This window comes from Hermetia illucens, chromosome 1, assembly GCF_905115235.1.
Source record: "Hermetia illucens chromosome 1, iHerIll2.2.curated.20191125, whole genome shotgun sequence".
In the NCBI taxonomy this organism is placed as follows: domain Eukaryota; kingdom Metazoa; phylum Arthropoda; class Insecta; order Diptera; family Stratiomyidae; genus Hermetia; species Hermetia illucens.
In genome coordinates, this window is record NC_051849.1 from 6,357,991 (window position 1) to 6,373,632 (window position 15,642).

Genomic DNA, 15,642 nt, shown 5'->3' on the forward strand with positions numbered 1-15,642 from the left:
CTTGCTGCTCCACGAAGGAGGTCTCCACGTCAAGGAGATTTATTGCTCCACTAAGGAGATATGACGGCTCCACTTAGGAGAAATGCTCCACCAAGGCGAGATTACGGTATTCGCGAAGATCTGTGCACCAATCAACGCGAATATTAATCAAACTTCTAATTTACTACCTTAAGACGAGCCCCCATATAGGGTTTATGGGTCCAGGAGATAGTATTAAAAGAATGATAGTTTGGTTAAACTAAAAGTATTTTATTGATTTAACGCGCTTAAAGTATTACGTACGTACAGGATGATGGTGTGAATAGCTACTGATGTTTTAATTACAATGCATTCTATTTATATCCTAAATCTAATTACCCCCACGCGCTCGCATCTATTGCTAGGTACATGCTGTACTTGCGTGACCCACTTACTCATGGTTTTCCCCCCGGGGGCTGCCCCGCAATGACCAGATGTGATTGTCTGGGGGTTCCCCATACTTAATGAGCGTCGCTCTAATTATACTCTACGTACCACATTTCTAACTTATTGCTAAGAATAATTCGAGAAGGTACTCACCTCTACGATTAGTGTCGCTGCTTCCCCAGACTTCGTGGTGGGCGTTGGCATCGCAGCCGAAAAGAAGTGGTAACGCCCTCTCCTCGCAATACTTCGTCAGCTTTGCGACTTGTTCCGGTGGAGCCCGGCTCTCGTCTCCTGGGAAGTATCCCGATGCTACAACTGCCTCTCGAGTACTCCTCCCGGCTTCCAATGAGACTTGGATAGCCACAAGGTCCCCGGTTAAGAACTCTGAAAGACATATGTATTTTAAATTACGTTTGAGAATTATGCAAGCTCTTGGTTTTTCACAGGAGGAGTCCCAAATTACCTGCATGTCTCCTCCTTGCAGACCGCGAATCTGCCCCCGGTACACCCAGGGCTCCTGAGCCAGCACTATTCCAATGTTCTCCTTGGAATTTGCCCTTGCAATCACTGCAAATGCAGCTCTCGCATGGTGGAGGTTTATCTGGGCTATTTTAGTGCTGGCCATTGGCTCCGTTATTGTTTGGAGGTCTTCTCCACTGTCGGAGTGTCACCCTCCTCCTCCGACATGGCGCTTTCCTGCGCGTCGCTGTCCACGCCGAGCCCTAGGAGTCCTAGGTCTAGGTTCGTCCAGCTTCTGCTCTTCACTGGGCAGCAGGTCTATTTCCCTCAACGCCAAATCGAATTTTCGAAGTCATAAGGTCCAATGGGGGCAAAACAAAATATTAGTAACCAGTCAATATGTGTTTATTTATTTCAATAGGCTTAAAAGTGCAAGTGCGTAAATAGAAATTGCGCGCACTGTACATCCACTGAAATTATGAGTGAAATTTTGATGTAGGCGATTGAGTGAAAATCAACCTTTTCGATTTTCCCGCCTCGGTTTCTCCGGGGCAAGGAACGAGTGACAAGTGACAGCTGTTAAACCGGCGTCTGAAGTGTCCAGCTGGTGTCGAAGATTTGGTGATTCTTCCGCCGGATTTCTTCTTAGTACGGAATTGGCAATATGGATTTCGCTTCTTATAAGGATTGGGATAAGGTTCTGGACATTTTCCTGGACGAAACGAACGGTTCGATATTCTACAGAGAAGCGTATCACTTCAAAAACGAGGTGGACACAACGCGTTTGGTACACTGTCGAAAGATCAGGTATGAAGTAATTCGTCCTGGCTGTAGCGAAAGTAAAATTTATTATTACCATGCAGGAGGTATCTAAAGCAGTGGATAGACAGCCGACGGGACAATGTGATTTGCGATGAGATTCTTTCAGAGGCTATCCGGAACCAAGGGAACGACGCATTTCAAAACCCGAGGACTGTCGACATTGCCGCAGCATTGTACACAAAAGCAATTTATGCAGCTCCACTGGGGACGCAGGCAATAGCCTTAGCCCACGGAAATCGGGCCGCGGCTGTATATAAGCTCGGCCAGTACGAGGTATGTTTTGCATGCAATGGACGGCCAGAAAAATGTTCTCTGCGTGAATGCTCCGCTCTCCCCATTTAAGTTGATTCTACCTACTTAGAAAGGTTGATATCCGCAGTAAGTGTGTGATGTCCACAAGCCAGAAAGGAAGGATTTGCTCTTCGAAGTTCCTCCTTGGCCCGAACATAATGCGCAACACGATTCCAGCTGCCAGCGCTCTTCAGCATCTCTCTGACAATGCTATCTGGAGAGAACTCCCCTGTGTCTGCATAAAGCTGCTGGCGGAGGCCGTCCCACCTCTCGCAAGAGAAAAAGGTGTGTTCAGCGGCGTCCGCCACTCCATTGCATAACGTACAATCAGGTGATCGCGCCTTCCCAATCCTGTGCAGGTTAGACTGAAAACCTCCATGCCCACTTAGAAGTTGGGTAAGGAAGTAATCAATCTCACCGTGCTTTCTGTTCAACCATGGGTCTAATTTGTCGATGAGCCGCGCAGTCCACCTGCCCTTTGGCTCATTTTGCCAAGAAAGTTGCCGCTCGGTAAAGGTGCGTTGACATTCTTCACGTGCAACCACCTCTCTTAAGTTCTCGCCCTTACGGAGGAAGATAGCTTTGCGTTCCTTGGCAAGCAGGGCAACGGGGATCACCCCCGCGATCACCATCACAGCCGGTTCAGAGAGGGTGCGATAAGCAGACGCCACTAACAAAGCTTCCCGCCACTGCACTTGAGCAAGGCGTTTACGATACACCTCCTTGTCAAGGGCATCAGCCCATACCTCCGCGCCATAGAGCAGAACCGACTGCATTGCTCCAAAAAGGAGACGTCTCCTAGTAGATATTTGCCATTACCCGACTCAAGGCCGGGACTCCAGCTGCAATCCTGTCAGCTACTGCTTTAATTTGCTCAAAGAAGCTCATCTTCGAGTCGAGCATTAAACCAAGGTATTTAACCGCTGGTTTTGACTCTATAGTCAACTCGCCAATCGATATGGGACGCAGGGTCGGGATTCTTCTTCTGGTCAAGATGACTACTTCGGTTTTTTCCAACGCAAGGTTGAAACCGTGAGTATTCATCCATCCGCTTACCCGTCGCATCAATATGCCAAGTCAACTTTGCACCTGTTCGACAGTACGTCCGGCAGTAAGTGCCGCAACGTCTTCTGCATAACCGACCAGGCGTGACTTTTTCGGGCATATCGAGTCTCAGCAGACTATGATAAGAAGCGTTCTAGAGATCCGGTTCTAGGATGGATCCCTGTGCTACTCCCGACGTGATTTCCATCCTCCTTTTGGCCTCTAGCGTCTCATAGAGCAGGAGCGGTCTTTCAGATAATCCCTCAATATCCGCAATATATAGCTTGGCATGTGAAATGAGTTTTCTAGTGTGCCTAGCATATCTGTCCATCTTACGAAATTGTAGGCATTTCTGACATCAAGCGCAACCGCATCTACGACCTCCATAATAGCATCCACTGTGGATCTTCCTGTTCTGAACCCGAACCACCTTAGAGATAAATCTTCGGCAGCGCGGATCGCTTCAGCGAGTCTACTCCTGATGAGCTTCTCGAGCACTTTTCCGACCGTGTCAAGCATACACAGCGGCCGGTATGCAGACGGGAGCTCCGAGTCTCCTTTACCCTTACTGATCAACGCGAGTCTGGCCACTTTCCAGCGACAAGGAAAAATACCCTCCTTCAAGCAAACGTTGAACGCTTCAAGCAGCAATTCTGGTCGTTGGCGGAAAACCAGTTTGTAAACTTCTGCCGGGATGCCATCAGGGCCTGGCGCCTGGCCGCTTCTTCGAACTCTCTCATTTGAAAGGGGGCTGTTCTCGACGCTTTCCGCGCTATTTACATCAACCCGTACAGGGTCGTCTGGGAAACAATGCCCGCACAATGCGGTTCATCTGGTCGGTACTTAGTATGCAGGGCCTCCGCATAGCCCCGATTTTCCGGGTGATAAGCTTATAGCCAAGTCCCCACGGGTCCTCATTCACCTCGTTAACAAGGTTCTGCCAGCCGCGAGCTTTACTTTTATTTATAGCGCTGCCGGGTCTCCTTTTTGCTGATCTATACTGTGCCTTTATGGCACATGCCTCCTCGTTGGCATGCAAACGGTGGAGCATATGGCACTTCCTTCTTCTTCTTTTTCTTCAGCCTTTGTCCCGTTCATAAGCGGGGTCAGCTCGTCGTGATCGGCTTCGCAATTTGGCTCTATCAAATGCCTGATCTGGGTGCAATCTCGAGGCTTTCAAATCCCCATCCAGCGTATCAAGCCACCGTTGCTTAGGTCTGCCTTTTGGTCGTTTATCATCGACTTCGATGTTCAGACCAATCTTGGCAAGTCAATTCTCGTTTACACGAATTGCGTGACCATACCATTGAAGATGCCTCTCTCGCAACTTTTCCACGATCGGTGCAACCCCATAACGATCGCGGATATCCTCATTTCGGATGTGATCCAAACGTGTGACGACACTAGTCCAACGTAGCATCTTCGTCTCCATTACCGCAAGACGCCGTTCATTGTCTTTTATGGTCGGCCAACACTCAGAACCATAGAGAGCGGCTGGACGGACGACATTGCGGTAAATTTTAGATTTGAGACGTTCGTTGATACGTCGATCACAAAGTACACCAGTTGTGGAACGCCACTTCATCCAGGTTACGTTAATGCGTGAAGCAATTTCATAACGCAGTTCTCCATTGACTGATAGCGTTGACCCGAGGTATTTAAATCGCTCAGTTCTGGGCAGATCACTGCCGCTGACAGATTGATTGTGCCTGTTTCATGGGGATCGGTCGTCAAAAATTCAGTTTTGTTTAAATTCAATCTGAGACCGTGTTGCATGAGGCGATCATTCCATTTTTGAACAAGTTGCTCGAGATCATTTTTGCTATCAGATGCTAGGAAAACATCATCTGCATAAAGCAGTGTGTAGGGTGCTGGACGTTGGATATCCCGTGTGACGGTGTCCATAACAAGGACAAACAGGAGTGGTGAGAGGGCACTTCCTTGATGAACTCCAACAGAGACACGAAGCGAACTTTACTTTTCGGATCGTGGTAGAGCAATTGAACCCAGCGCACGAATTCTTCTGGCACGAAGTGTTGTCGTATGGCACTCCCTTCGTAGGTCGACAATTGTCGCACCTCCGGCGCATGGAAGCTTCACACGCCGTCGTTAACAGGTTCATCACTGAATTTACGACGGTGTCAGCTGCGACATTACCACCCCTGGACCGCCCTCCAGTGCGGCCCTGCCTGCTCCAACAGCTTCGACGAACTTCCCGATGTTCACCCTCGCGACATTCCACAGGCAAAGGGAGCGTCGCGTTGGTGCTCGCCGGCAAGTAGCGTCAACCACTCCGAATGCGATGTACTGGTGATGACTTGCCGAGAAGTCTTCTAGGACTCGCCACCCGTCCACCGATGATGCCAGAGATTCCGACGCAAAAGTGATGTCAGGAATGTTTCCTTCACAGCCTGGACGCCGAAACGTTGGCATGGATCCGGTGTTTAAAACTACAAGCCCGGTTCACGCCGCAATTTCCAGAATCCGTTTCCCTCTGGAGTCTGACTGAGGCATGACCCATTCAAGAGCCCCAGCATTAAAGTCACCGCCTACCAGGATCCTCCTCCGTGCCCGAAACGGCGTCCTCCAAAGCATCAAGTCGGCGGCGAAAGTCCGGCATCGTCTCGTTCGGCATCAGATAAACGCTAAAAACCCTTATCCCTAAACACCGGATCCAGACAAACCCGTTCCTCCGGCTTTCAGCAAGAACACGAAGTCGAACGTCGTCCCGAACCCACATGGCAGCGGTGCCCGATAAGTCGAGAAACGCAACACCACATCGAGACTCGAAGGTCTCTGTTCCCTTGAACGTAACCACAACCCCCAGAAAGCTTCCAGAAGAGGACAAGCGCAACAATCGAGCTAAACGCACATTCAATAGCAATTCTCCTGAAGTATGTGAATTCAGGAGCTATCCCGGTTCCCATGGTACCAGTATACCCTTGGTAAAGTGTGGTGATCTATTGTCACTTCAGATGAGCCCCTGTGCAGACTCGGGTCTGATCGCCCTAATTAGGCCTTTGGAGCATTCGCCTACTGCATCACGGCCGGCAAACCAATGTGATACAGCATCTCCCCGTACCACAACTATGGAGGTTCTCCTTGGCCACTTGGTTTTGAAAATGGATGATGAACAAATTCTTTAGTTCAAATCTTCTCACCATCTATCCGTCGCGGCTCGACGGTCGATAAGCAAAGTACCGTTCTTGTCATTAACTGCTGTTGCGGTAATCCTGTGTGCGTTCGTTTCGGTTTTTAGCAAGTCGATACAGACCTCTTTCGCCATCTCGAGTGTCCAGTTTAGCGTGAAGATTTTTGTAATGGGCCGCTCGGGTGACAGCGATCGCTTTTTTGGTTCCCGGTTGACATTCTTATAAATTTACCAATTGGCGAGCATTTTATCGTCGGGAAACTTGTGGTAGAGGCGTTTCTTTTCACGGACCTTCATTTAGACATCGTCATTCCAAAGCCAAGTACCTCGGTTGATATACCGCTTACCTGGCTTGGTGCTTGGTGCTTGGGGCAGAGGCTACTTTGTGTTCCCAGAGTGTGTGCAGAGGCCGCTTTGTGTCTTCAATTTCGTTCTACGATTCTTCCACATTCTTAATGGTTGGTAATCGCGTAAATGAGATCATTTCTGCTCTCTGCTCACGAAATCGCCATCATTTAATGCGCGGAGAGCCAGTGGGTTCCTCACGCTGTCCGCAGGACGGCAATCAACAGCCGATGTTGAGGTGCGATGGTCTCATAGGGAACGGCTTTGAAATCAGTGACAGTGATAAAATGTCGGCGTCTTATGAGAATATAGTCGATTTGCGTTTTACTGTTCCCAATATAAAATACAGGAAGATGAACCATGTATTCATTAGTACAAGGTCATGGGTGTCCACAAAATCGATTATATGCTCGCCACCCTCATTGCACGCTCCGAACCCCTTTCCCCCATGGCACCTGTTGCCGTCTGTCTTTTCACCTACATGGCCATTAAGGTCGCCGGCAATGATGATATAGTGATCAGCAGGCACGTTGCATCGAGAAGTTGGCAGAAGGCATCTTTCTCTGGATCAGATCGACCTGTCTGTGGTGCGTACGCGGTGAAGAAATGAATAGTGCGATCAGCTGAGACTTCTTCTTCTTTAATGACATCACGGAAACGCTCTGAGATGGCAATGGCACCATGTTGAGTGTGTGGGCTACCAAATAGAGAAGTTTATGGCCATTTTTACTGCGTTCGCGTTATATGTCGCGGCTTTTCGGACCAGACTATCGGGCTCCTTGCAAAGCGCAGATATCAATGCGCCTTTTCCGAAGGGCTCTTGCAAGTTCCTCGGTCGTTCCAGTTAAGGTGCCAACATTTAGCGTGCACACACATATTTGCTTTGTTCGGGCTAACTTACGTCTTGACGCCGTCCATGCGTCAAGGACCCTTGGCTATTTCTCAACAGGACCGGGGTCCGTCCTACCCCATCGACTGAGGTGGACGCCCTAGCATTTTTCCGAGGCTTGTTACTCGATCCGATCATCTTGCTTCTAACGACACTGTTTGCACTTTCTTCGCTTTATTTGAATTTACAAATTTACGAACTTTATCTGCTTTGAAAATTTAATTACTATTTACTCCACACCGACATTATTTTAGGCGGCATATTATGACTGTGAATATGCTTTGAAATTCGATCACCCAAAACGGAAAATGATTCTCATGCGACAAGCAACTTGTGCACAATCGCTCGCCGATGCATCTAAACTAGAGAATTGCATAGAACAGTTGGAGAAATTAAATTTGAGTGAAAGGGAAATTGCCGATTATAAAAAAAGTCTTATCGACAAGAGGGCGTCTCCTCTGCCAGTACCTTCTGCCAAGGATGAACTTCTTCCCGAGAAGAAGCAGAGAATGTAGGCGGCACTTAGACGTTATGTTCGCGATAGTTGTTAACAACCTTTTCTTCCAGATTGAAAACCCATCGACGTGGGCGTTACGTGGTCGCCGACGAATCTATTTCCGAAAACGAAACGATAATGTCTGAAGAACCCTTCGCTTTTGTGCCTATCGTCAGTGTCGACCATGACAGCATTCATTATATTTGCGATGGTTGCGCAGAAAGCGACATTGTACCGTTTCCATGTTATGGCTGTCGGTTTGCATTTTATTGCGGACCAAAATGTCGTGAGAAACAAGAGCCCATCCACCGATTCGAATGTAGTGGTAATAAAGTGAATTTGTTTGGTGAGGTGGGAATAGCTTACCTGGCACTCCGCTGTTTGTTGGTGGTCTTTAATAGTCTATTGGAAGAAGTGCGACAACGCAAAGGCTCAAAAACTATACAAACAGCTGAAGAACTATGGCCTGTGATATTAGAAACAGGAAGGGACGGTGAGCTGATGAGCCTTTGCACAAACTTTGAGATACTTGACGGTAAAAGCGATCTTCTTCGCTATGCACTCACAGCGTCACTGCTTTGCTGCTACCTTATTCACAAAACAACATTCATGGAGGAAACCCGTAGCGCCAGGCGGCAGATAATGCAGTCGAATTCGGAATGGGAAATTATTCTGGCATCATTGCTGCTCCGCCTTATAAATCAGATGATTTGCAACGCTCACACCATAGACCAAACCATAGTTAAAGGATTCACCGGAGATGGGTTCCGGTTAGGTTACTTATCCGAAGCAGCGCAAAATTCCCCAATGTTTTCAGCAATCTATCCACGCGTTAGTCTCTACAATCACGCTTGTGAGCCCAGCTTTAGGAATAAGTTCGAAAAGGCGAAATTAGTAGTAATCGCTTCTAAGGACATTGATAAAGGTAAGGAAATATTTAATTGTTATGGACCGAAATGGATATCGGACTCTCGGGACGAGAGAAGGTCACTTCTGCGGCTACAATACGGATTCACATGCAACTGTGTCCACTGTCGGGACAGCAAAGACACAGGCTATGTAAGTAACGGTTCGATCCAGTTCAAAACACACGTGACCAACCGTTTTTTTTTTTCGTTATTCCCGTAGTTTGCCTACAATCATGTAATCTGCAAAGCGGACGGTTGCGGGGGACGATTTCTGCTGCATCAACCATGTCCCAGTTGTGGTTTGGCGTACGATAATAGGTTCTACGCGCGCATTATAGACAGTGTTACTGTGATCGAGAACACCATCAGAAAGTACAAATACTTGCATGAATTGTTTTGGAAAATGAGCTGTTATCTTCCACGTTATACACGGCTGCGATCTAGTTCAGCCAAATTCATTCTCAGCACCTTTCTGCGAAGCGATAACGCTATTAAATATAACGAAAAATTAACCCGACGAATGCTGAGTATCGCAGTCGACTTGGCAGAATCAGCTGAAAAGGAATATGGTTGCTATCATATCGATTACATTTACAGATCGTCATTCCTTTTGGATCTAATAGCAATAAGAAATCAACAAGGTTTCGAGCCCGTTCCAATCGAGTACGACCTTAATAAGATCAAGCGAGCCTTCAATGAACTGCCATTCAAGCTCAAGAAAAAGTTCGACAATTATTTCGATCTGAACATCATCTAAAACGCCCGGAAAGCTGTATCTTGGAATTGTACAGTGTTATCTACTTTGTATCTTTGATCCAAAATAAAATTTTTAAAATCATATGCCAGTGCCCCTTTATAATTTAAGTAGGTACGATCGTCCGAGCCTGAATGCTTGCCACTTAGTGCTTGTTTGTTACATATATCTTCCGTAACAAAACTGGCTTCAGTGCCACGAAGACCTGATGAGATGCTAAATGAAACCTCGCAACAATCGGTATCCGGTCTAGGCCTACCCTAATAAGGAACTCCAAACAACCCGGTTTTGCGCCGTCCGCCAGTTCGATATCCCTAAAAGCTGTCTGGCGTCCTGACCTACGCCATCACTCCACCTCAGGCAGGGTCTGCCCATCTTTTTCTACCATAGATATTGCCCTTATAAAATTTCCGGGCTGGATCATCCTCATCCATACGGATTAAATGACCTGCCCACCGCAACATTAAGCCGGTAGGTATCAGTGGCCGCTCCGAGGAGCACAATTAGCGCTTTGGTGCGCCGTTTTGATGCCACAAACTCCTAAGACCGTGACTGTTGTTATGGGAGCAGGGAAGCAGAGTCCACCCGGCTCAGATCTTCAGAGCCAGCCCATAGCATTCACGAAGGAAAGCAGCTCTCCGACCCTGCAGCTAGAAATCTCTCTGAGTTCCCCAAAGAATGGTTTACCCAGTGTCCAAAGCCTGACTCTAGCCAGAGCTGGGCAATCGCAGAGAAAGTGCATGAGGGTTTCCCTTCCTTCTCCGCAGCTTCGGCAATGCGAGTTGTAGGGTATGCCGAGCCTAGCGGCATGGTCCCCTATGGGCCAGTGCCCCGTGCAGACCGCCGTAATCTTGAATGAATTTGCACGCGTCTAGCACAGGAGCTCTCATGATCGGGCTATGTTATAAGCAGGCTTGTAAGCCTTCGCCATCTCAGGCCCGCGGCTACTAGGTGGTGCGAGTAGACTCCGCCCCCGACAGCTGCCAGCGGAACACCGACTGTATTCGCGGAGGGACTGCAAAGAGCAGAGCCTTGTCTGGCTAATCCGTCAGCCCACTCATTCCCCTCTATGTTCCTATGCCCGGGAACCCAAAGGAGAGTGACCTTGAGCCTGCCGCGCAGATGGTTGAGCGCGTCTCTGCACTGTCCCACCAGCGGGGAAGATGTCGTCGTTGAGTACAAGGCCTTGATGGCTATGTTACGCTTGGGGCTCGAATCCCGCTCCAACCATCGACAGACTTCCAATATCGTCAGTACTTCCGCCTGGAATACACTTGCGAAACCTGGGAGACCATACGACTTGGATACACCGTGTGTATTCGAGAAAACCCCCGCACCGACTCCATAGGCCATCTTTGATCCATCCATAAAGAATACCGTGTCATAATCTTGCAACACGCCGCCGGTCTTCCACTTTGCCCTGGTTGGGAGGTCCACAGCAAAGTTTCTCGTGAAGTTCAACTTGCGTGTGACATAGTCCGTGGGGGATGTCCAGATTTCTCGAGGTATTTCAACTAGAATGTTGCTGTCGCCGTAGGACTTCGTTGTCCAGCATCCAGACGCACGTAGTCTGACGGCACTGCACGCTGCAACATATTTGATGTGGAGGTCTAGGGGGAGGAGAGACGGCCATGGTATTGCTCATAGTTTTCGTCGTTATGTCCGCTACGGAATCGTGCATCCTCATGTAGGGGGCCAAAAATTCATCGGATGATTCTTCTCTCGAACTCGGTCAAGAGTCTGCAATTTTTCTTGCAAAGAACCCAAGTCTCCGAGGAATACATAATGAGTGGCAAGAGAGAGGAGAAATTATCAACGGTCTCAAAGTTGTAGTCTCCTATCCAGGAGTGAAGCTTCTTTGGTATGGGCCAATGATGTTCTGAGCGTATGAGGCTATCCGGCCTAGCAAGATAGCGGAGAATATCTTATAGCTGGTACTCAACAACGTGATACCTCTATAATTGCTGCACTGTGTGATATCTCCCTTTTTATGTATGAGACAGATTATGCCTCTTTGCCAGTCGTTAGGCATTGATTCGCTGTCCCACACTTTTTTTGTTTGGTAGGGTAGGTGAATGCATTTACGCACACAGTGTTGGACTCCCGATTCGGTACGTCGTCGGACTACCAACTAAACACCTCCCCATCGTCAGAGAGCTAGCCTAGAACCGTTTGTCACATTACTTCGAGCTAGTCCCCGAGCTCTCCCGCCTTGCGGAGCCTTCAAGTCAGGGAATTCCTTTCATCAATGGGAGGGGAGAAGAGGAAGGGAACTGTCAGTTCGAGGAACCCCCTGCCATCTGGTTACTCCACAGGTCGAGTTCTATCTTCTTAGCAACGAGAAGGGCCCGAATCTCTTCGACAATGTTGTTTGGAGAGAGATACCCTGTGTTTAAATAGAGCTGCTGACGAACCCCATTCCACCTTCCACAAGAAAAAAAAGTGTGGTGGGCGTCGTCCACAACTCCATTGCAAAACACACAATCCGAAGAACGCGCCTTTCCAATCTTGTGCAGGTAAGACTAAAAACTTCCATGCCCACTTAAAAATTGGGTAAGGAAATAGTCAGTCTCACCATGCTTCCGATGCAGTCACGCAACTAAGTTGCCGATGAGCCGCGCAGTCCATCTGCCTCTAGTTTCATTTTGCCACGAGAGCTGCCACTCGTCTAGAGTGTGTTGCCGTTCTTCGCGAGCAACCGCCTCCCTTACGGTTGTATATGGCCTGACGCTCCTTAGCAAGAAGGGCAACGGGGATCACTCCCGCGATCACCATCACGGCCGGTTCAGATACAGTGCGGTACGCAGATGCCACCCGCAAAGCTCCCTGTCTCTGTACTTGCGCGAGGCGTTTACGATAAGAGCGCCAGCCCATACCTCTGCACCGTAGAGCAGGACAAACTGCGTTAAACTCATCAGGAAACGTCGCCTGCTAGACGTAGGACCCCCAATGTTTGCCATTAGCCTACTTAACGCCAAAAATCCAGCCGCTGCTTTGATTTGCTCAGAAAAGCTCATCTTTGAGTCAAGAGTCAACCCGAGGTACTTTACCGCTGATTTTGACTCGATTATCGACTCGCCGAACGATATAGGACGCAGGGTCGGAATTCTCTTTTTAGACAGGATGACTACTTCGATTTTTTCCAGTGCAAGGTTGAAACCATGAGTAGTCATCCATCCGCTTACCCGTCGCATCAATATGCCGAGTCTGCTTTACGCCTGTTCGACAGTGCGTCCAGCAACAAGCGCTGAGACATCATCTGCATAGCTGACCAGGCGCGACTCTTCTGGCATGTCGAGTTTAAGTAGACTGTCATAGGTAGCATTCCAGAGGTCCGGCCCTAGGATGGATCCCTGTGCTACCCTCGACGTGACCTCCATCCGCCTTTAACCCTCTAGTGTTTCATAGAGCAGGGAGCGGTTCCTCAGATAGTCCCTCAATATCCGTAAGAGAGAGTTCGGCACGTTGAAAGTATTGTCTAGTGTGCCTAGAATGTCTTTCCATCTTACGGAATTAAAGGCATTTCTGACGTCAAGTGTTACGAGGAGCACCACCCATCGTGTTCGGCGACTGTGTGCCTCTGCTCGTCGAACGGCGTCCACCACTTGCATGACAGCATCCATTGTCGATCTCTCTGCTTTAAAACCAAACTGCCGGGGAGATAAATCCCCGGCAGCGCGTATCGCTTCGGCGAGTCTACTTCTGATGAGCTTTTCGAGCACTTTCCCAGCAGTGTCAAGCATACATAGTGGGCGATATGAAGACGGCAATTCGGGGTCGCCTTTTCCTTTATAGATCAGCGCAAGCCTCGCAACCTTCCAACGAGCAGGGAAAGTGCCCTCTTTCAGGCAAGCGTTGTATGCGCCGAGCAGTAAGTCTGGCCGGTGTTGGAATACCAGTTTGTATACCTCTGCTGGAATACCATCGGGCCCTGGCGCCTTCTTGTTTTTCATAGAGAGGACTGCCTGTTCCAACTCTTTTATAGAGAAAAGCGGACAGTTATCTGCGCTCTCCGCACCGACGTTACAATCCCATACGGGGTGCGCAGGGAAAAGTGCCCTTACAATGCGGTCCATCTGCTCGGCCGTAGAGCCCCGATTTTTCGGGTTACCAGTTTGTAACCGAGTCCCCACGGATCCCCATTCACCTCGTCGACCAGATCTTGCCAGCAGCGAGCTTTGCTCTTGTTTATTACGCTACGGAGTCTCCTGTGACACTCCTTCCGGAGCTCTGCGATTTCCACTGTCCACCAATACATGGAAGGTTTGCCGCGCCTCGATGTCTCCCTGGGCATGGAGGCTCCGCAGACCGTCGTTATCAGGTTCATAACTGAATTTACGATAGTGTCAGCTGCGGCGCCACCGCCCCCAGGAGTACCCTCCAGCGTGACCCCACCTGTTCCCAGAGTTTCGACAAACTTCCCGGTGTTCACTTTCGCGACGTTCCATGCACAGAAAGATCGCCGGGGTGGCGCACATCGAGAATTTGTGTCCACCACTTCGAAAGCAATATTGGTGGTCACTTGCCGAGAAGTCTTCCAGTACTCGCCACCCGTCCATCAGCGACACCAGTGATTCCGATGCAAAGGTTACGTCTGGAATGCTTCCTACGCAGCCCGGGCGCCGGAACGTTGGGGTGGATCCGGTATTTAGAACTACCAGTCCTGTTCTCACCGCCATTTCCAGAATTCGTTTCCCTCTGGAATCTGTCTGAGACATGAAGTCACCCCCGACCAGGATCCGCCCATCCGTGCTTAAGATAGCGTCCTCCAAAGCATCAAGCCTCCGACGAAAGTCCGGCATCGTCTCATTCGGCGTAAGATAGATACTAAAAAACGGAAACAGATTTGTTGGTTCTCCCAGGCTTCGTTTTTCCGTCTGTGAAGTCGCTTCTCCGCTCGCCGGAGTTCGTGATAAGTCTCTGCGCGCGCCCGCGTCCTTTGAGAATGCAACATTACTCGATATGGAACATTCTTCCGTTCCGTTGCTAGCTTACATTCATCGTCAAACCAGTCGTTCCGATTTTTTTTGCTGCTGGGGCCAAGTATGTTTGTGGCCGTATTTATGATAACGTTCTTCAGGTGGTTGTGAAGACCATTTGTTGATGCTTCATCTCCAGGATCTCTGTTGACTGCGGTTATTGCGGCATACATTTCCCTCTTATAAGTGTTGTGGATGGCTTCAGTGTTAACTCTCACCTGATTGTCAGAGGGAATTCTGGGTGGTGTTGTTATTCAAGGTCGGAGCACCATGCCAACGAGAGAGTGATCAGAGTCTGTATTGGCCCCCCTATATGTTCTCACATTCATCAAGGCTTGGAGGTGGCGGCGTTCAAACAACACGTGGTCAATTTGGTTGAAAGTGGTACTTCCAACAACCATTTCGTGTGACACTGCTATGGGAGCCAACTTATCGCCTGAATATAAGCTCCGTCCCTACTTGACTGTTAAAATCCCCAAGTATGATTTTGATATCATATCTGGAACAGGCTTCGAGGGTTCGTTCTACTGCTCTGGTATCCTTCTCTGCAATCTCCTCTGTAAGGGCGTGAACGTTAATGAGGCTTATGTTTTTAAACTTGCCTCGCAAACGCAGAGTGCATAGCCTTTCGCTTAGATTTTCGAAGCCGATTACAGTTGGTTTCATTTTTTGGCTCTTCTCCAGGAAACCGGTCTCTGTCCATCGCATCTCTTGTAACGCTGTTATATCAGCCCTATATTGGGACAAGGTATCGGCTAGCTGCTCATCAAAACCTAATCCAGCGCTGGTTCCAAGAAGTATTGTGTATTTCCTTAGTTGTCGCCAAGTGTGGGGATGCATCTGGAATTTGCTTCACCGATCCGCGAGCTCTGGTCGTCGTCAATGATTATGGCAGGGCAGTCGTGACTAATCATTTTTTCGGTCGTAACGGCCTTGTCGGCCGAATGGTGGAGTTGTGTGGTGATATTAGAATTGCCCAGTCCATGGTCGGCAACAGTATAAGCTGGTTCCGCGTCCTTTACACACTGTAGTTTCGTGTCCTTCGAGTAAGCATGAGTTCCGCACTTGCGGCGTGAGGCTCGTACCGGCTTCACTTTGT

General features: G+C 48.9%; 1 protein-coding gene across 1 annotated transcript; it reads left to right on the top strand.

Annotated features, from left to right (window-relative positions):
- Window positions 1-1,422: 1,422 nt before the first annotated feature.
- On the top strand, window positions 1,423-9,648 carry LOC119646635 (SET and MYND domain-containing protein 4-like). Its single transcript, XM_038047148.1, has 5 exons — window positions 1,423-1,671; window positions 1,728-1,959; window positions 7,661-7,917; window positions 7,974-8,961; window positions 9,031-9,648. Exons 1-5 carry the CDS (start codon window positions 1,529-1,531, stop codon window positions 9,565-9,567), a joined length of 2,157 nt encoding a protein of 718 aa, XP_037903076.1. The 5' UTR covers window positions 1,423-1,528; the 3' UTR covers window positions 9,568-9,648.
- The last annotated feature ends 5,994 nt before the right edge of the window (window positions 9,649-15,642 follow it).